The sequence below is a fragment of the Carcharhinus amblyrhynchos genome, chromosome 5 (assembly GCF_965287045.1).
Source record: "Carcharhinus amblyrhynchos chromosome 5, sCarAmb.v2.hapA, whole genome shotgun sequence".
Classification (NCBI taxonomy): domain Eukaryota; kingdom Metazoa; phylum Chordata; class Chondrichthyes; order Carcharhiniformes; family Carcharhinidae; genus Carcharhinus; species Carcharhinus amblyrhynchos.
Genome location: NC_137328.1, coordinates 95,998,852 through 96,019,542, shown reverse-complemented (window position 1 = coordinate 96,019,542; position 20,691 = coordinate 95,998,852). Strand labels below are relative to the sequence as shown.

At 43.8% G+C, this 20,691-nt stretch overlaps 1 protein-coding gene across 1 annotated transcript in view; it reads right to left on the bottom strand.

Moving 5' to 3' along the window:
* Positions 1 to 20,691, bottom strand: part of LOC145343203 (isocitrate dehydrogenase [NADP], mitochondrial-like) — a 59,125-nt gene that overhangs the window by 6,471 nt on the left and 31,963 nt on the right. Inside the window, exons 7-8 of the mRNA XM_080189239.1 lie at positions 11,616 to 11,767; positions 1,570 to 1,682 (exon numbers count right to left, since the gene is read on the bottom strand). Coding sequence (XP_080045365.1) covers positions 1,570 to 1,682; positions 11,616 to 11,767 — 265 coding nt within the window. The remainder of the gene's footprint in view (positions 1 to 1,569; positions 1,683 to 11,615; positions 11,768 to 20,691) is intronic.

Below are 20,691 nucleotides of genomic sequence, written 5' to 3'. Positions count from 1 at the left end.
TGACAAGTTCTCATTGTATGTCCATTGGAATTTGTGGCTGTGTTAAAATATCTTTTGGCTACACTTCAGTGAAACACCTGGAGACAAATTACTATGTTCAAGGTGATATGAAAGTGCCAGCTCTTGTTTAAGTAGAATTCTGGAGAATAATGAACACATTCTGGCGTTCCAGGTACTGTGGACAGGACTATCATTCACACGCATATTACAGTTTCCTATACACACACACACGTGTTACAGTCTCCTATACACACATGTTACAGTCTCCTGTACACACGTATGTATTACAGTCTCCTATACAAAGTACAAATGAGCAGGACAATGGTATAATGGCAGAATCGGTAGACACAGAGTTCAGCCCTACTCATCTTAGCTCCCAACCTGACACACATCTAGTGATGAAATGCCGTGAATCTCAGGAAATGGCCACCTTTGGGAGTAGCAGCACTGCTCTGTAAGTTAGGTTGATTGGCCATGCTAAATTCCCCCTTAGTGTCCTGGGATTAATGGGTAAAATATGTAGGGATATGGGGGTAGAGCCTGGGTGGGATTGTGGTCGGTGCAGACTCGATGGGCCGAAGGGCCTCTTTCTGCACTGTAGGGTTCTATGCTGTATGATTCTATGAAGTGGGGGATATACCTGCTTTCTCAAATACAGAAGTGTCACATCAGATGGGAAATTTACAGAGGGAAGAACTTTCAACTTCCAGGTTAAAAAAAAAGTAATCAAACAGAAGTGATTTCAATGGCTTTGTCTATATCAGACCTTTATATTATGTAACAGAACAGTTACATAGTAACTTATGACATAGTCTATATTGAGGTTTCCTCTAGCCTGCACAGGGAACAAGCCATTCACAAGCAATGTTCCTGTTAAGATGTGGACATGTGCTGCCACACATCAAGCAACTGTACGGTGCAACAAGTCTGCAGCTCACAACAAAACAAAAGATAGAAGGAATATGGGTTGATATAATCCATACAGTGCAGAAGGGGGCTATTCAGCCCATCGAGTCTGCAGCGACCACAATCCCACCCAGGCCCTATTCCTGTAACCCCACCTTGCTAATCCCCATGACACCAGGGGCAATTAAGCATGGCCAATCAACCTAATCCGTACACCTTTGGACTGTGGGAGGAAACCGGGAACACCCGGAGGAAACCTATGCAGACACGGGGAGAAGGTGCAAACTCCACACAGACAATGACCCAAGGCTGGAAGTTGAACCCGGGTCCCTGGCACTGTGAGGTAGCAGTGCTAACCACCGTGCCACCATGCCGCCCACTGACAATCCTTTTAATTTTGATTACAATTAGCTCCAGTTAAAAAAAAATCAACCAGCATGAGTTCTTATCGTTCAGTCTCAGTTTAAGTAATGAGTGTTTTAAAAAGAATAGAATTTCGAAGTTAAAACAAAAATCGAACATGGTGGGATGTAGATGCTACAGTCAGGTTGTCCGTTACAGTGTCTCTAACTCTGGTGTCTAGCTTTATCTGTCAGGAAAGATAAGTGGATAAGATATCCCATGCTGTATTATTTGCCAGCTCCCATGTGCAGGCACACTGACCTTCTGATGTTCTCTGAAATGGCGAGTTACAGTTCCATGAGCTGCCTCAGCTTCGATTGTTTTCCCATCTGGACAAATCAGCACTGAAGTCATCAGTCCAAGAGAACCAAAACCTGCAGACAAACAATGTCAGTGTGACAAACGAGACACAGCATTAGTCTGCAGAGCAGGCTTCTCCCCAAAGCAACCTCAAAATAAATTACTGTCAATGTAACATGAACTCAAGTATTTTCACACACTCAGCCAAACACTTGCTTCAGAAAACCATCTTACCAGCTCAAACGATTTGTGTTCATTCTGTTTCTATTCATTTATTTTTGTGCACTTTCATGTTCAACAACCAATGTTACCACTGCAGAAAGGAAACATGCCATTTCAGGCACTGGAGACAGTGGTTCATGCACCTGCAATTAGTGTGTTCTGAGAACACACCATAGTTTAAATACAGAGTGTGAACTATGGTGTGTTCTCAGAAGTCCCAAGGAATTCAAATCCTCACCGCCTTTTTAATGATGCTATTTAACCAATAGCAAGAACCAAGAATAAAGGGAGCAATGGCTGAAAAATATGCTAAAATGATATGTTACCTAGTAGGCAAGTTTGCTGATGACACCAAGATGGCAGGGTTGGCGGGTACTGAAGTGGATTGTCAGGTGATACAACAGGATATAGATAGGTTGGTGCATTGGGCAGATAGGTGGCAGATGGAATTTAATCCTGACAAATGCGAGGTGATGCATTTTGGAAGGAATAATGCAGAGAGGAGCTATGTGATAAAAGGTAGGCAGATTAGGAGTATAGACATACAGAGGGACCTGGGAGTGCAGGTTCACAAATCCATGAAGGTTGCGTCACAAGTGGAGAAGGTTGTTAGGAAGGCTTATGGAATGCTAGCCTTTATAGGAAGGGGTATAGAGTATAAAAGCTGCCGTCTAATGCTTCAGTTGTATAGAACGTTGGTTAGACCGCATTTGGAGTACTGCGTCCAGTTCTGGTCACCTTACTACCGGAAGGACGTGGAGTCTCTGGAAAGGGTGCAGAGGAGGTTTACCAGGATGTTGCCTGGCATGGAGGGGACTGGGTTACGAGGAAAGGTTGGAGAAACTGGGACTATTCTCCTTGGAAAGACGGAGATTGAGGGGGGACATGATAGAGGTATATAAGATACTGAAGGGAATAGATAGAGTCAATAGTGAGAGACTGCTCCCTAGACTGGGTACAAATACGAGAGGTCATGATTTAAGGGTGAGGGGGGAGAGGTATAATTTGGATATGAGAGGAAGGTTCTTTACGCAGAGAGTTGTGGGGGTATGGAACGCGCTACCGAGTAGCATGGTGGAGGCAGGAACGTTGGACTCGTTTAAGGTTCAGTTAGAAAGACACATGAGTGAAACAAGGATGGAGGGTTATAGTAGGGGCTATTAAATAAAGTTAGAACCTCGGGAGACACCGGAAAAGCAGACTTGTAAGATTAACATTTTTGTCTTTTTATTCCGCAGGTGGAGGTCCACCTCGTTGTCAAACGAGGGGCATGCACACGGTGGGTCGTGCATGGGCTGCTCCTGGAGGTTCCGGGAGTGGCCTAGTACTTCGTGTCGGTGTGTGTGCTTGATCCTGGACCGGTAGACAGGCGCCGCAACAGCTCAGTGACTAGCACTGCTAGCTGTGCAGATACATGGATTTGGGCCTGTGTCTGTGGGAGTTTGCGCATTCTCCCTGTGGTTGCGTGGGTTTCCTCCGGGCGCTCCGGTTTCCTCCCACACCCCAAAGATGTGCTCTTAGGCTGATTGGTTTTACTAAATTGACACTATTCTCCCCTGAATCTGGCTAAGTTAGGGGTTCCATTCGTAGACATGCAGGGTAGAATAGGTGTAGGGTGATGCGGCGGCGCGGGCTCGTTGGGCCGAAGGGCCTGTTTCCCGTGCTGGGTTGTTCTTTGTTCTTTGTTCTTTGTAATGTGTTCTGCAAAACTGCAACTAAATGCAAGTCAGAATTCAACACATCAAAACACTTCTATCAGCATCTCAAATAATCTGCCTTTAAGTCATTGAATTGTAGAATCCCTACAGTGCAGAAGGAGGCCCATCGAGTCTGTATTGACCACAATCTCACCCGTAGCCTCTTATATTTACCCTGTTAATCCCCCTGACACAAGGGTTAATTTAACATGGCCAATCAAACTAACCTGCACATCTTTAGATTGTGAGAGGAAACCGGAGCATCCAGAGACACAGGAAAACATACAAACTCCACACAGACAGGGACGCGAGGCCATAACTGAACCTGGGTCCCTGGCATTGTGAGGACTCAGCGCTAACCACTATGTTACTGTGTCAGCCATTTAAGGTCTGAGGACTAGACAGGTGGGATGTTACGGCCTCACTTGAGCGAGACCAGAAAATCCCGCCCGAGGTCAACGAACATTTCCATTGTCCGCTCCTCCTCCCCCTCTGATTCCATGGTGGGTGGGGTGGATAGAATTCCAGCAATACTATGGCTGGAATTTTAACCTGTTAATGATTGGTCAAAAAGTGGGACATATAGCAGGTCCAGAGCCTAACTACTGCAGGAGTAAGCTTTCTGAAGCTGTTTCACTGAGTTACAGGTTTCCAGGTCTATCAGAGAAGTCTGGTGGAATGAAGGCTCTTTATTAAGGGACCCTGTCAGGGCTCTGAATGACTGCAGGATGTTTTATGGGGGGGGGAAGGAATCAAAAAGATGCCTAATGAAAGATAGGGTAGGTTGTCCCTCCCCCCAACACCCCCTCCTCCCCCACCCCCTGCCACCGCCCACTGGTTCTCAGTCACTTCCCAGGAAACCATGATGGGGAGAAGGTGGTGTTGGATAATGTCACTTGACCAGTAACCCAGAGGCCAATGTTCTGGGGACATGAGTTCAAATACCACATGGCAGCTGGTGGAAACTGAAATCAATTAACAATCTGCAACTTAGCCAAAACCCCTCACACTACATTCCATATACAGCAAGCAACCTACATCCAACTTAGCTAAAACCACGGGGGCAATGATAGAAAGTGGGAGAAAAAAAACAAGGGAGGGGATTTGCTTGGGTGTTTATAACAATGGTAATGGAGTAACGATGGTCTTTATTTCAATGAATGGATAATTTTGTGTGAATTTCTCCCCTGACTTGTACTTTGTTGAATCCATTTTCACCCTGGACTGCCGCCTTCAGGTAAATGGTCTGATCAGCCTTTCAGAGAAGGAAAGAATATAAGTGTGATGGTGAAACGAGACGTGGTGAGGGAGGAATGAGGGCACAGTGTTTCTGACTGAATGGTCAGATGCATAGTGAAGCGTGCGTGGATGAGTCTATTGTGGGTCTCTCTGGCAGCCCAGGGTGTGGCTGCAGGAACCACGGGGACATCTGATTCCTCCCCTTCCTCAGAGGCCCAGGCTCTTTAGCCAGTGAAGGCTGACAACAAAGGTTCAGATGCACACGAGTGAACTCCAAGTCACTTGAAGGTAACTCTAAAATGTTGTACTTTACTTTTGAAGTAGTGATTTCAGGCTGACACTAGTCAGCACCAGATTTCACTGCGGCTCAATACTAGTTGCCATTTTGCAGTATTTGAAGCTTTCCTGACATATCCATTTCTGTAGGCAAACACTCTCCATCATCCTCTCAATCTGCGGTGGGATTCCAAGAGACAATGGAACCTATGTGCTGGCTGTTAAAGCCAGAGCAAAGGGTTAAAGTCTCAGTTAATTGGAACTGTGTTTGTATTCTATAGTTCATCATATTCATTTCCTGAGAGCTGGCTGGGAATTCCCTGCCCATCTCTGAAGCTGGCCAGCTGAAATCCAGGGGTGAGTGGGATGATGGCAGGTTCCCTAATCCCACACCTATGCCCACGTCCCCATGTCCATTCAAATTCCCCTTTGCGGGCATGCAACAGCTAAAGCTTTAGTCATTCAGGAGATTCAGTCCAGGACCAACTTGAATAACTAGCTGATGCAGACTCAAGCATGCACGTTCTCAGTGCTGTCTCTGCAGCCCCCCAAGCTTGAGCATTGTTGGGTGCAGTGTGGTTAACCAGCCACATTCCCAATTTTGTGCCACACATTCAACACCAGTAAAAACCTCTCATAACCAACGGGGCAGCATACTCGTCAATCTCAGCATTATGCACTTCTTGGTCTAATATTACTTGAGTCTAGTGTGAACTAGTTGAGCTAAATGGTCTCCTTTTATGCCTTACTGATTTAACAGGTTGGATCTTATGCCCTCCACCCTGCTGGCATATTTGAAGGAAGGGGAGCCTCCTAAAATAAAACAGGTGTCCAGCTCACCCTTGGCCTATTGAGGCCCTTAAGTGGCCAATCAATGGCCAGGGCCTCATTCCATCTCTGCCGCTGTATTATGTGGTTAGAAGGTGGAGGCCAGGCAGACAGCTTTCACTGTGTGGCTTGCTATCACCCAGGAAGGGGGATATCTCCTTTGCCCTGTGCCCATCATTTCCCCCAGCAAATCCAGCCCTTTGATGTGGTGAATACATTGCAATATTCTCTAATGCAATACACTCTCTGCACAGTGGTCAGCTAGTTATTAAAGCTGGGTCCTGAACTGAATCTCTTGAGTGACTAAAGCTTTAGCTGTTGCACACAATTAAGGGGGAATTTGAATGGACATGGGGATGCGGGCATAGGTGTGGGATTAGGGTTGGGAACCTGCCATCATTCCGCCCACTCCCTGGCTCAAGAAGAGCAGCTCACATTAGACCCACATCAGACTTTTCCACCTCCATTATCAATCATCCTGTGGCTTTCAGGAGATAATTAATGCAGAATTGGGGTGCATTTTGCACTTTCCTTCACTGACCAGCGAGTCAGATTGAGACAGGGCACATTATGTACCATCCAAAACCTTTCAAAGCTAGATTTGAATTGGTCTCAAACCAGCTGAATGCCTAATCCAGAAGTGGCCAGATATTCTTGCTACCTGTTGATCTACTCTTAGAGTCCTAGAGGTTTACAGCATGGAAACAGGCCCTTCACCCAACTTGTCCATGCCACCCAGTTTTTACCATTAAGCTAGTCCCAATTGCCCGCACTTGGTCCAAATCCCTCTTTACCAATTTTACCTATGTAATTGTCTAAATGCTTTTTAGAAGACAAAACTGTACCCTACTACTACCTCTGGAAACTCTTTCCAGACACTCACCATGCTCTGTGTGAAAAAAAACTGCCCCTCTGGACTCTTGTATCTTTCCCCTCTCACCTTAAACCTATGTCCTCGAGTTTTAGACTCCCCTGCCTTTGGGAAAATATGTTAACTAACTATTTTGTCTATGCCCCTCATTATTTTATAGACTGCAATAAGATCATCCCTACGCCTCCTATGCTCCAGGTAAAAAAGTCCCAGTCTGTCCAGCCCCTCCTTATAACTCATACCATCAAGTCCCAGTAGCATTTCAATAAACCTTTTCTGCACTCTTTGTAGTTTAATAATATCCTTTCTATAGCAGGGTGACCAGAACTGTACATAGTATTCCACGTGTGGCCTTACCAATGTCTTGTACGACTTCAACAATACGTCCCAACTCCTGTATTCAATGTTCTGACCAATAAAACCAAGCATGCCGAATGTCTTCTTCACCACTCTGTCCACCTGTGACTCCACTTTCAAGGAGCTCTGAACCAGTACCCCTGGATCTCTTTGTTCTATAAGTCTCTCCAACGTTCCACCATTAACTGATCAAGAGCTGAACTGATTCAATCTACCAAAACGCATCACCTCACATTTCTCTAAATTAAACTCCATCTGCCATTCATCAGTCCACTGGTTCAATTGATCAAGATCCTGTTGCAATCCTATATAACCTTCTTCACAGTCCACTATGCCACTAATCTTGGGGTCATCTGCAAACTTACCAACCATGCCTCTTAAATTCCCATCCAAATCATTAACATAAATGACAAATAACAGTGGACCTAGTACCGATCCCTGATGCATACCACTGGTCACAGGCCTCCAGTTTGAAAAACAACCATCTACAACCACCCTCTGTCTTCTGTCGTCAAGCTAAGTTTGTATCCATTTAGCTGCCTCACCCTGGATCGTGTGAGATCTGCCAATCTCATACACATCCTCTTCAAAGACTAAGTTTCTACCTATGGCAACAGCTTTGGCTTGGCCAACTGAAAACCTTTATTGTGCAAATATTTTTGACATTTGCTGAGAATAATAGCTAAGATCATAAAATTGTAAGTCTATAATAAAGCAGAAAAGGCAGGCTACACGTAGCTCCACAAGTAGCAGTTGTGAGTACTGGGAAGATAATCAGTTTGGTCTAATTCATTATCACGAACAATTGCATTTAGTGTCAACAGCTTCTCAGAAGAAAGTTTCCTGTTGATATCCACACATACAGAAGTAACACTATTTTCGTTCAAGGGATCTTTATAATATTTTCACTTCTTCTTCATGAAAGCAACTTCCTTTCACGTGAGATAGCCTAGCCCTCTCCTCATCCCTGTAGATGAATAACAAGTAGGTTAACAGAGAACATCGAGAGCCACATGAGCTTTTGAAACCCATTGGAAGATGAAGGCAGCATTAATCTGAACAACTTGCATTTACAGAAGTACCTTTAACATAAACAAAAATCTTAAGGTACATGAAAACAGACACTGAGCCATAAGCAATTCGGGAGCGAAGATAAATTAAAAGTGATGAGCTTTGAAAGATACAGTGAGGAGTGTAGAGGTGAAGAGGTTTAGGAATCAACTTTAACGTTTCAGGATTGAAATTGAATTGACTGAAGAGGAGGAAGTAATGACCTAATGGTGTCATCGCCAAACTATTAATCCAGAAACTCAGCTAATGCTCTGGGGCTCAAGGTTCGAATCCTGCCATGGCAGATGATGGAACTGAATTCAATTTAAAAATATCTGGAATTAAGAATCTACTGATGACCATGAAACCTTTGTCGATTGTCAGAAAAACGTACCTCGTTCACTAATGTCCATTAGGGAAAGAAATCTGCTGCCCTTACCTAGTCTGGCCTACGTGTGATTCCAGAGCCACAGCAATGTGGTTGACTCTCAATTGCCCTCCAAGGGCAATTAGGGATGGGCAATAAACGCAAGCCAGCCAGCAACACCCATGTCCCATGAATGAATATAACAGACTCTGCCTCTGAAGGGTTGGAATGATACCCAGAATGCCAGTGTATTTAGGAGTGGTTACAAGGCTGGGGAAGATTGTAGATATAGGTTGGGTTAGGCCATTCAGGCTGATGAAGGGTAAGGATTTTTAAATTGAATGCACTCAGGGTTGAGATGTGAAGAAATGATAGTGCAACAAGCGGAATTTGATAAGGAACATGCAAAGTTTTAGACAGGTTGTAACCTATAAGGTAAAGAAGAGGACAGAAATTCATGTCTGGTGGCTATAAAGACACACATAAGGGTTTCAGCTGCAAAGGGACTGAGATAAGGGGCAGAGGTGGGCAATGTTGCAGAGGTTTATATAAAGCAAGTTTGATGATGTATAAAAGCAAAATATTGCAGGTGCTGGATATCTGGATACAAAACACCAGGATTAACAGCATCTGTGGAGAGAAGAGCTCTGAAGAAGTCACACGGACTCAAAACGCTAACTGTTCCTCTCTCGATAGATGCTTGAGTTTTTCCAATATTTTCTATTTTGGTGACGGATAAAACGTGTAATTTAAAGTTAATTTTACATTCAAATGTGATGCCAAGATTGCGAACGAACTGGTTCGGCCCGAGAGTGCGGTTAGACAAAGAGATGGCACTGGTGCCAATGGACTGGAGTTAGTGGCAGAGGCTGAAGGTGATGAATTTGGCTTCCCTGATGATGCGCTGGAGGAAGATGTGATTCTGCCAGGATGTCAAAAAAGTAGTCAGTCCACATGGAAACAATTGAGTGTTTGGGAGAAATGATAGAGAACTACAGTTAAGTTCCATCAGCCCTCTTGTCCCAGTGGATGTTGTCATCACTGGAACAGCACATCGATAAAGTGGAGGACACAGTGGGTCCCTCAACATCTGAGAAAGTGGAGAAGAGATTGGATACAATGGCTGTTTTTGGGCAGATAGGAATCAAATCCTGTCAGGGCAGTGCCATGAAGTTAAATAAAATGAGAGGCTTTTCAGGTGAATAGCAAGGGTCACCATATCAAACACTGTGGGAAGAGAGATGCTAACAGGTAAAATATAGGACAAAACTATCGGTCACTTTAAGTTGGACAATTCTAATAAAATGGGACAATAATATTTGGTACAAATCAATATGGTCATTAACTAAATTTAATAATAATATAATGCAGAAAGCTGCCAAACAACACAAAACACCGATAACACAAGCCGGAGCCTGTAACAAATGTAGCAACAAGTTAATATTTCAAGTAGAAACCTTGGATCAGAAGTTGTGGTGGAGGATTGAAACATTGGCTGGGATTTTAATAGTCCATTGAAGATGTGGGCAGGCTGGTAAAATGGTAGCGGAAGGTGTAGGGAGGGGAGCTCACTGTTCTGGCTTGACTAGTCCCTGACTGAAACAGGCAGCCACATTATTCAATTAACAAGCCAACCGATGGCCATCTTACGACCCCACCAGCATTTTACCAGCAACAGGACGGACTCCCACCATATGGGAAGAGGTGGCAGGTTACCTGCAGGAACAAATGTGTTGCAGAGAACTAAATAAAGTTGAACATGTGATTGCCCATTCATAATTATTGCAGCTGTATAAACTCTAATTCTATTTATAGTTAAACTCAGAAGGAGTCACTGCCAGGTTAGACTGGTGAGTGTTGCTCTTGGCTATAGAGGGGGAGACAGTCCATTCGACTGAAATTTGATATGGGAGGGAGGTAAACTGGAGAAATAACAGCAGACATTGCAGGGAGAGAAGATTCTGTTCCAGGGCCTAGGGCAAAAGTGCAGCAGCTCAGATCCTTATAGACGTTAGCTGTACAGAAATAAGCTAACACTGAAAATACAAGTAATCATATGAGAATTAGTGTGTCAAGTTCATTATTTTCTTTATCCACAAAAAACAAGGTGAAGATGAAAGGAATTAATGACTTTAGATTTAGTGTGTTGATATGGTGCTAAATAAATCACAGGAGCATTTTCTCACCAAGTGTTTGCTTGGCTCCTGAGCAGAATAACAAAAATCTAATTTGGGTTATGAAGGGGAACTTCTGTTAAACACCAGATAGTCAGCCCTTACAACAACAACTTGTATTTAAATAACATCTTTGGGGGGCATGATGGCACAGTGGTTAGCATTGCTGCCTCAAAGCACCAGGGACCTGGGTTCAACTCCAGCCTGAGTGACTGTCTGTGTGGAGTTTGCATGTTCCCCCATGTCTGCATGGGTTTCCTCTGGGTGCTCCAGTTTCCTCCCACAGTTCAAAGATTGTGGTTAGGTTGATTGCCATGCTAACTTGACCCTAGTATCATGGGGATTAGCAGGGTAAATATGTGGGGTGAGGGGAATAGGGCCTGGGTGAGATTGTGGTCAGTGTAGACTCGATGGGCCGAAGGGGCATCTTCTACACTGCAGGGATTCTATGTAGCAAAGCTTACTATGTCACTTTACAAGAGCATACCAAACAAAACCTGACACCAAGTAACATCAGAGATATTAGAACAGCTTGGTCTTGTAGGTAGCTTTTAAGGAATGTTTTAAAGGAGAGAGGTGGCATGAAACAACTCCCACAGAAGTAATAAAGTATTTAGACCATTTACAGCAACAATTGATGTCACTAGAACCAAGAATGTATCCTCACCTTCATTTTGTTTTATAGAGTTAATCACACATGCTATCTATTTATCAGCATACTATTCACAATGCATTTATACTAAACCTTTATTTTAAAATAAACAATTGCACTTTTTTGCAGATGATTTCATGTACACAGCGGCCAGTTACACATTGAAGCATTTTGGCAAAATCTTTCTGAATAAGGAGTACACTGATCAGCTAGTCAGCAAGTGCTTTCAGAAGCGAAGGCAAATATCAGTTGTCTCCCCTTAAATGGGAGTTACCTTGTGCCAGGATGTCAGATTGAACATCTCCGTCATAGTTCTTGCACGCCCAAACAAAACCTCCCGAGGACTTCAACATCTGAGCCACCATATCATCGATTAACCGATGCTCATACCAAATGCCCAGCTTGTCAAACGCTGCTTTGTAATTTCTGTCGGAGTATAAAGGCCAGGCATAAGCCAGTGAACAATGAGATTCAGGTATGAATCATTATTAACTGCAGATATTTCACCATGTAACAAATGACAGCCCCATTCTAGTTAGATCTTGTTTATAGAAAAAGTCAGTTTGGTTCAGTGAAAATGCTATTGTATCAGTCTACACTGAGATAAGAACAGAATTTGCATTGCAGTGATGCGGCAAATTAAAACTGATTCAATTTAATACCTACCTTTGGGATCCATACTGAAGACAATTCTGCTAATTTTTTTTCAATATGGCTTCTCTGGACTGTGGGGAGCCATGTCTATGTATCACTTAAGCACTTTAACAAAGGGGTTTCTGTGGTTAAATCACGGGATCTGATTACAACATATACCCAGCTGAAAATAAAATGTGCATGTTTTATTCAATGGTAAAAGCTCCAGACAGCTAGTGTTAAATTATTGGCTTCAGGAACAGGGGGAATGTGCCTAGCACGACCCCTGCTGGAGACCTTGTGCCTGCACAACCAAGCTGTCATCATGGTACAAATATTCATCAGATTGCGAGGGGGAAAAGCACTATAAAATAACCATTGCTGAAAGTAAGAGATAAAGAATAGAATCACAAAACAGACCTTTCATGATTAATTATGTTTTCTCCTTTATAAGCCACTATCAATTTCTCAAATAGGTTAAACACAAAGCAAAATGGCAGCTTTCACTCTAATTTCTTCAGGTCAACCCTGAGGAATGATTCCTTGTTTATAAACTTCTATCAATTTCACCATTTGGAAGCTGAGAATTATTTGGCTTGTGATAAAAGGGACCATTCATTGTCCTCAGGATCTTTGGATTAATTAAACTTAAACATCTCCATTATAATTTAAGAGCGGGGTAGACATTTTACCCCATAAAGCATGGTTCATCAGTCAGTGAGATCATGTGTGACTTAACCCCACATCCCTGAATACCTTTATCAATCTCCAATTAAACATATGAGCAAGGAGCAGGAGCATTCGGCCAATCAAGCCTGCTCCTCTATTTAATAGGATCATGGCTGCTGAGACAGTATCCTCAAACCTACATCATATAACTCCCAATAGAATCATAGGGTCATAGAGGTTTACAGCATGGAAATAGGCCCTTCATCCCAATTTGTCCATGCTGCCCTTTCTTTTAAACCCCTAAGCTAGACCCAATTGCCCACATTTGACCCAAATCCCTCTATACCCATCGTATCCATGTAACTGTCTAAACACATTTTAATAAACAAAATTGTACCCACCTCTACTACTACCTCTGGCAGCTTGTTTCAGACATTCACCACCCTCTATGTGAAAAAATTGCCCCCCTGGAAACTTTTGTATCTCTTCCCTCTCTCACCTTAAATCTATGCCCTTTAATTTTAGACTCCGCTACCTTTAGGAAAAGATATTGACTATCTAGCTGATCTGTGCCCCTCATTAACCTTTCAGCCCTTGCCTACCGAGAAGCTATCCACCCCTGCCTTAAAAATATTCTAAGATTCTGCTTCCACAACCTTTTCAGGTGGAGAGTTCCAAAGACTTTTGACTCTCAGAAAAAATTCATCTCATCTCCATGTAAATGGGCGACCCCTTATTTTGAAACAGTGACCTGTAGTTCTAGGGTCCCTGCATGAGGAAACATTCTCTCCACATCCACCCTATGGAGAGCCCTCTTACTCACCTCTTACTCTTCTAAACTCCAGTGGATACAAGCCTAGCCTGTCTAATCTTTCCTCATTAGACAACTCACCCTTTCCAGCTATTAGTATGGTTAACCTTCCCTAAACTGCTTCCAAACTAACAACTGACCCAGCAGCCACTGCTGGTTAAAAATGAGAGCTCTGAATTTTAATCATCCTTTTCGTGATCTGATAGCCCACCAACACTTCCACTCAAGGTTCACATGAATGAATGCTACAACTGGTTGAAACATAGAAAACATAGAAACATAGAAGATAGGAGCAGGAGGAGACTATTTGGCCCTTCAAGCCAGCTCCACCATTCATCATGATCATGGCTGATCGTCCAACTCAATAACCTAATCCTGCTTTTTCCCCATAACCTTTAATCCCATTCGCTCCAAGTGCTATATCCAGCTGCCTCTTGAATACATTCAATGCTTTGGCATCAACTACTTCCCGTGGTAATGTATTCCACAGGCTCACCAGTCCCTGGCTGAAGAAATGTCTCCTCACCTCCATCCTAAATGGTCTACCCTGAATCCTCAGACTACACCCCCTGGTTCTGGACACCCTTATCTTGGGAATAGCTTTCCTGCATCTACTCTGTCTAGTCCTGTTAGAATTTTGTAAGTCTCTATGAGAACCCCCCTCATTCTTCTGAACTCCAGCGAAAACAATCCTAACCTACTCACTCTCTCCTCATAAATCAGTCCACCATCCCCAGAATCAGTCTGGTGAATCTTCGCTGCACTCCTTCGAGAGCAAGGACATCTTTCCTCAGAAAAGGAGACCAAAACTGCACACAGTATTCTAGGCGTGGCTTCACCAAGGCGCTGTATAATTGCAGCAACACATCCCCGCTCCTGTACTCGAAACCTCACGCAATGAAAGGAAACGTATCATTTGCCTACTATAATTGTGGTACCAGACTCCAATAAATGAAAGAAACAGAAGCTGGAAGGAGTCAGCCATTCAAACCTGCTCTGCCATTCATGTTGATCTTGGCTGATCATCAAATTCAATATCCTGATCCTGCCTTTCCCTCATGTCCCTTGATCCCTTCCGCCCCAAAAGCGATACCTAATTTATTCTTGAAATCACATGTCAATGCTATCAGGGAAGAAAGCAGAGCAAAAAATTAATCTGATGCTTTTATATTCAGTGGATCTTCTCTCAATCGTTAAGCGGTCATACCACTTTCACTTGTTTGTTTGAGTTGAATAAGATGGTAGGGATTTAGGATGCTTAGGAACTAGCTTCAATATTACTTCTTTTTGCGCAGTGATTAGAGAGTGATTTAGTAGCTTGCCTCAGTAGCTGATAAATCTTTCGTACACATTGTGTTGTAAGGTTTCATTTCTGAGTGGACAGTCAGGAATGAAGCAGAGTAAAGGACCCCTAAAAAGCAGTGTAGCTTTTGCAAGAGAGGATTTGTGGGGGCAAAAATCTGCAAAAAAGGAAAGTTCAAAAGAATCAGATGATATAGATGTAAACTTGTTCAAGTCAGGCAGAATGTACAGAGAATGGAAAAAGGAAATGCAAAAAAAACGCTAGAAACACGTAAAGAGTAAAAGTCAAAATAATAGGCAAAGGGCAGGGCGAAGTCGATTAGGGACTGAAACGGAAATCTTGTCTTGGCCAAGGTATTAAATTACCACTTTTCATCTGTTTGCACAAAAAATAATTCTGTGAATGTCAGAGCAAAGGGGAAGACAGTAGAGAAATTGAATAGGATAAAGGATTTAAAAGGTTGGCAGCGCACAAAATGGAAAAGTCACCAAGTCTGGAAAGGATGCAGCATGGATTGAGTGAAGTTAGGGGTAGAAATAATAGTCAGTCCTCCTCAGACACCAGCATGATGTCAAAGGACTGAATGCAGGAATCTTGGGAAATCACAACATCAGCTTTTCTTGCCAATGAAAACATGAACATTATAACTGGTTGACATGGCCATTCTGAAGCTTACACTGAACTATACTGTTAATCCTGCTTATGATATGCTCGGTGTAAAAGCAATCTGGAGGTGATGATTTTGGGGTCCATTGCCTGGTGCCTATTGATCCGAAAGGTAAAAAGAGGGACAAATGGTGAAAAGGCAAAATTCAGCAGAAAGCTACTGGAGTGTGAAAACAAAAGGCCTGCTGTGTGGAAAATAAAAGATAGATGTTCCCAGAGGCCCAGATACAGCTTGAACCAAGTGTGCCAAAGTGACAATTAGGTCAGGCATTAGCATTGGAATGTTTATGAACTGATAGGTGTCAAGAACACGCATAGCGCAAGATCCCGAGTGTTTTGACTTGGGCAGATGGTTCAATGACATCTTTTGAAATTGGGCCATTCAATTAATAGCAAGGTAATGATTGGGTTAAATCGGTCTCCATAAACTTTACAGTGAAAAGAAAACATGGAAAAGGATTCCCTGGGCAGGGAGAAAGATATATTCAGCCAGATGTGGTGTGACCACCAAGAAAGAACAAGGCCGGGAGAGTGACCAGGCAGTGATTACATGTACACTAGTAATGCAAAGATGTATGGGGGGGCCAGGTTCAAATCCCACCCATTCTGTGTCCATTAAGATCTTTCATCAATTTAAGGACTCTGTTAGGTTGCCTATCCAACTTCATTTTCCAAGAGAAGGGACTAGTTTGTTCATCCTTTCCTGGGTATAACCTCACAGCTCTTGTATCAACCTAGTAAACATTTTGCACCCTCTCCAGTGCCTCTATGTTCTGTTTATAATTTAGCCATCAGTACTGTGCACCATACTCCATCCTGTGTCTAACCCTGTTTCGATACAGGTTTAGCATGACCTTGCTACCTTTCAATTCAATTCCCCTCAAAATAAAATCTAGTGCTTGGTATCCTTTTTTAAAGGACCGTATTAACCCCCATTGCTACTTTTAGTGATTTCTGTGATTGCACAATTTGATCCAAAACCCCAATTAGAATTTTGTTTTCCAAATAATATGTACCCTTCTTAGTTTTCGTACCAAAACGTAAAAGCTCATACTCACATGTGTTGAAATTCATTTGCCAATTCTAGATGTCTATTCTGCAAGATTGGTGGTATATTCTTGCAATTTGCTGTTCTCTTCAACTCGCCCCGTCACAATTTAGTGTCATCAGAAAATTTTGAAAGTGCGCTTTTGATGGGATAGATCGGGAAGGGCTACAGAGGCTGGGATTATTCTCCTTAGAGAAGCAAGGGAAAAGTTAATGAAGGTGTGTGAAATAGTATAAGGGAGAAACTATTCCCATGGGCAGAAGGTTGGTAACTCGAAGGCAGAGACTTAAGAAATTTGGCAAAAAATCCAGAGGGTAGATGAGAGCTTTTATTTAAGCAAATGATCTGGAATGCACGTGGGTGGTGGAATCAAATTCAATTGATTGCAACAGGTTACATACTTGAAATGAAAAACTACCTTTGGAAAGAGCAAAGGAACAGACAGTCCATTCAAAGAGGCAGCAGAAGTACAAAGGGCTGAATGGTCCCTTTCTGAGCTGTATGATTCTCAGTCAATAATACTGAAATGGAGTAGCATAGCATCTTCATCCTTTTAATATCATATTGAGATAAGACATATCAATTGAACAAAATAAATCTGATTATAAACATAGTTCTGTATGTAACTCCTGTAGACAAAACATTTCTATCAATTTCAGATAAGTCTTGCCCCAAACTTGGTTTGCCTTGCTGGATGCAGGGTCAATGTGGCAAAGGCCATCCAGTCAGCAGTAACGGCTAGCCAACAAGGCCCATAAATGAGGTAAGTGGAGGAAAGGTGCTGGCACTGCCAGTATCTTTCTGACAATGGATGGGCCTCTTGCTGAGGTTGGAGGCTGGCAGGTAACTCCACTTTGAGTTGCCCTCATGGTGTCCTCCCTCTCCAAGCAGCACCCAGCTCTCCCAGCCTCACATAATTGTTGAGTCTCTGATAAGGCTTCCAACCACTTTGGTCTGCCCACCATGCTTAATTGAACGGGGGTCCCAGGGGTGGCTTCTGAATTGGCAGCCCTCAGGACGACTTCCAATAATAATCTGCCACAGCCACTTCCAGGTTCCTAATCCCAATGGGATTGTGCTCCTTTATTTCTCTCTCCAGAAGACCTGCTAAGCATTTCCAGCATTTTCTGTCTTTACCTCTATATTCATATACACCTGGGCTTTTTGGCAATGCGTCTAATGCCTCTTCATTCTGCAATCATATTTATCTATTTCAATAACATGTACCTTCCAATCAACATCAAATGCCGTTTACGATTCATCTGCCCTCCACTCTGTTTTGTTTTTCTGGGATCATGCTATTTTCCAAAGTCAGCTGAGTAAACCGCGATCTGTCTGGAATCAGGAACCTTGGCAGTGACAAATTCTGACGGTAATTGGGTCTCTATGAAAGACTCTGGTGAGGCAGGAAACGGTGAGAGGAGATCAAGACTGTATAAGAAAGAAAAAAGAGAGGAAAAGAGAAAGAAATAAAGGGAGACAAAGTATTAGTAGAGAACAGATAAGTAGAAGTGACAGGCAGCCAACAACTAATGAAACTTGAGCAATTCAGAACTACAGTCAGAACAGTTGAGATATGATTGGGAGTCACTCTGTGTAGAGGACCAAGACCCTGTCTAGGGACACTGAAGGAAGAACTTCAAAATAATCTCTGCACATTTATTAAAGCTTAGGTAACAGGGATGAGCTCAATGATTTGGAGACGATGACCAAAGTATAATGATACAATCTGGAACAATGTTCAGTGCATCACCTGAAGTGGCTGTAAAAGTAAATACAGGGGAGGGAGGGGTGAATACATCTGGAAAACAGATAAAAGCCTTTGGCTGTGGTGCCACTTTTGCCAGGATATAGGCATGGTAGCTTTGACGTTTTTGTTACTGGATTAATGATCCATAAGAATGCAAATACAGCAAAGGCTCTGGGCCCTGACAACATTCCAGCACTAAAACTGAAAATGTGCTCTAAAACTAGCCATGTCCCTATCCAAGCTATTCCAGTACAGCTGTAACACTGACAATATGGAATAACCCAACAATATGGAATATTTCCCAGATTTGTCCTGTACACAAAAAAGCAGGATAAATCCAACCTGGCCAATTACTGCCCCAGCAGTCTACTCTCAATCATCAGTAAAGAGAAGGAAGGTGTTGATGACAGTGCAATAAAGCTGCACTTATAAAGCAATAACCTGCTCACTGATGCTCAGTTTGTGTTCCGCCAGGGCCATTCAGCTCCTGACCTCATTACAGCCTTATTCCAAACATGAACAAAAGAACTGGGGGGTTGGGGGGGGGTGGATTCTCCCAGTCGGCTGTGCTGCATGAGTGGTGCAGCAGGCCGAGAGACATCAGTGGCAACCGTTGACGTCACAAACTCTGCCACTATGTTTCTTCCTGTAATAAGCTCCACACCGGAAATCAGTGCGGAGCTGATTACAATATGAGAATCTTCATTTCCATACGATTAGCGGGCCCAGGACTGAATTCTCTGAGCTCGCTAGCGTGTCCCCCATTGTCGGGAGTGGCTCACTCCAGACGGATTTACTCCTGCTCCCTACTAACAGGGAACAGGCGGCCTGACCCCACTGGAGAGAAGAGGCCACTGAGGCCCTCTGGGAGGTCAGGGGTAAGGGGAGGTGCTCCTTGGGCAGTGCCAGCCTGGCACCCTGGCACTGCCCAAGGGGCAAACTGACAATGCCCAAGGGGCACCTTGGAACTGCTTACCAGGCATCAGACTGTGCCAAGAGGTGGGGCCTGTTGGGGACTAGTGGGGAGGGCAATCCTCTGACACTCTGCACTTCGGATGACTGGGAGAGGGAGGGAGTGAGGCCAATTGGGGGCTGGCCATCTGAGTTGGGGGGGGTATCAGGACTGATCAGCGGGGGGCGGTTAGGCCGGGATTGTCCATTGCTGTGGGGGTTGGAGGGGTGGGGTGTTCGGGGTGATTGGGGCTGGCCAGTGAATGAGGGTTGGGGAGGAGCGGAAGATCAGCGTTGGAGGGTTGCGGGGTTGGCCAGCAATGAGAGGCCACTGCACTGACAAATCAGCACACACTCTGGTGCTGGCCTCTCAGGCAGGAATAGACCCCATCCATGCTTGGATCTCTATGATGTGCAGGGTGCCAGAAATTCATTTTGGAAAAAAAAACCAGAGGGATTTAATCCCATTTTCCCACACTTTGAGAACTTAGAATTTTTTTGGGAGAATCCCGGCCCTGAACTCCAGGACGACGTGAGATCAACCACCCTTAACATCACAACAGCATTTGACTGAGTATGGCATCAACTAAAATTAATGGGAAGCAGGGAAAAACTCTCCACTGGTTGGAGTCATTCCTAGCACACAAGATGGTTGTGGTGGTTTGAGGTTAAATCATTTCAGCTACAGGACATCACTGGAGTAGTTCCTCAGGGTAGTGTCCGAGGCCCAACCATGTTCAGCTATGACATCAATGACCTTCCCGCCATCGTAAGGTCAGGAGTGGTGATGTTCACTGATAATTACACAGTATTCAGTAACAGTCATGACTTCAGATACTGAATCGGTCCACGCCCAAATGCAAGAAGACCTGGATAATATCCCTCCATGACATTAAATGGTAGCACCATTACAGAATCCTCACCATCAACATCTTGCAGATTACCATCAACCAAAAATTTAACGGGACTAGCCACATACTATGACTACAAGAGGAGGTCAGAGACTGGGAATTCTGCAGAATAACTCATCTCTAATCCACAAAGCCTGTCCACTATCAACAAGGCACAAGTCTAGATGAGTACAGCTCCAACAACACTCAAGAAGCTTGACATCCTCCAGGGAAAATTACCAGGCTTCACTGGTACCCCGTCCACAATCATTCAATCCTTCCACTACTGACGCACAGCAATATGCACCACTTACAAGATGCAATGCAGCAATTCACCAAGGCTCCTTTGACAACTCCTTCCAAACCTGTACCTCTGCTACCGAGAAGGACAAGAGCAGCAGATACACCACCACCTGCTCATTCCCCTGTAAGCCACATATCATCCTGACTTGGGAATATATCGCTATTTCCTCACTGTCACTGGGTCAAAACCTGGAACTCCCTCCCTAAGAACACTGTGGTGTACCTACAGCTGGTGGACTTCAGCATTTTAAGAAGGCAGTTCACCATTACTTATTCAAGGGAAATTGAGGGTGGGCAATAAATGCTGGCCAAGACTGTGAGGCCCA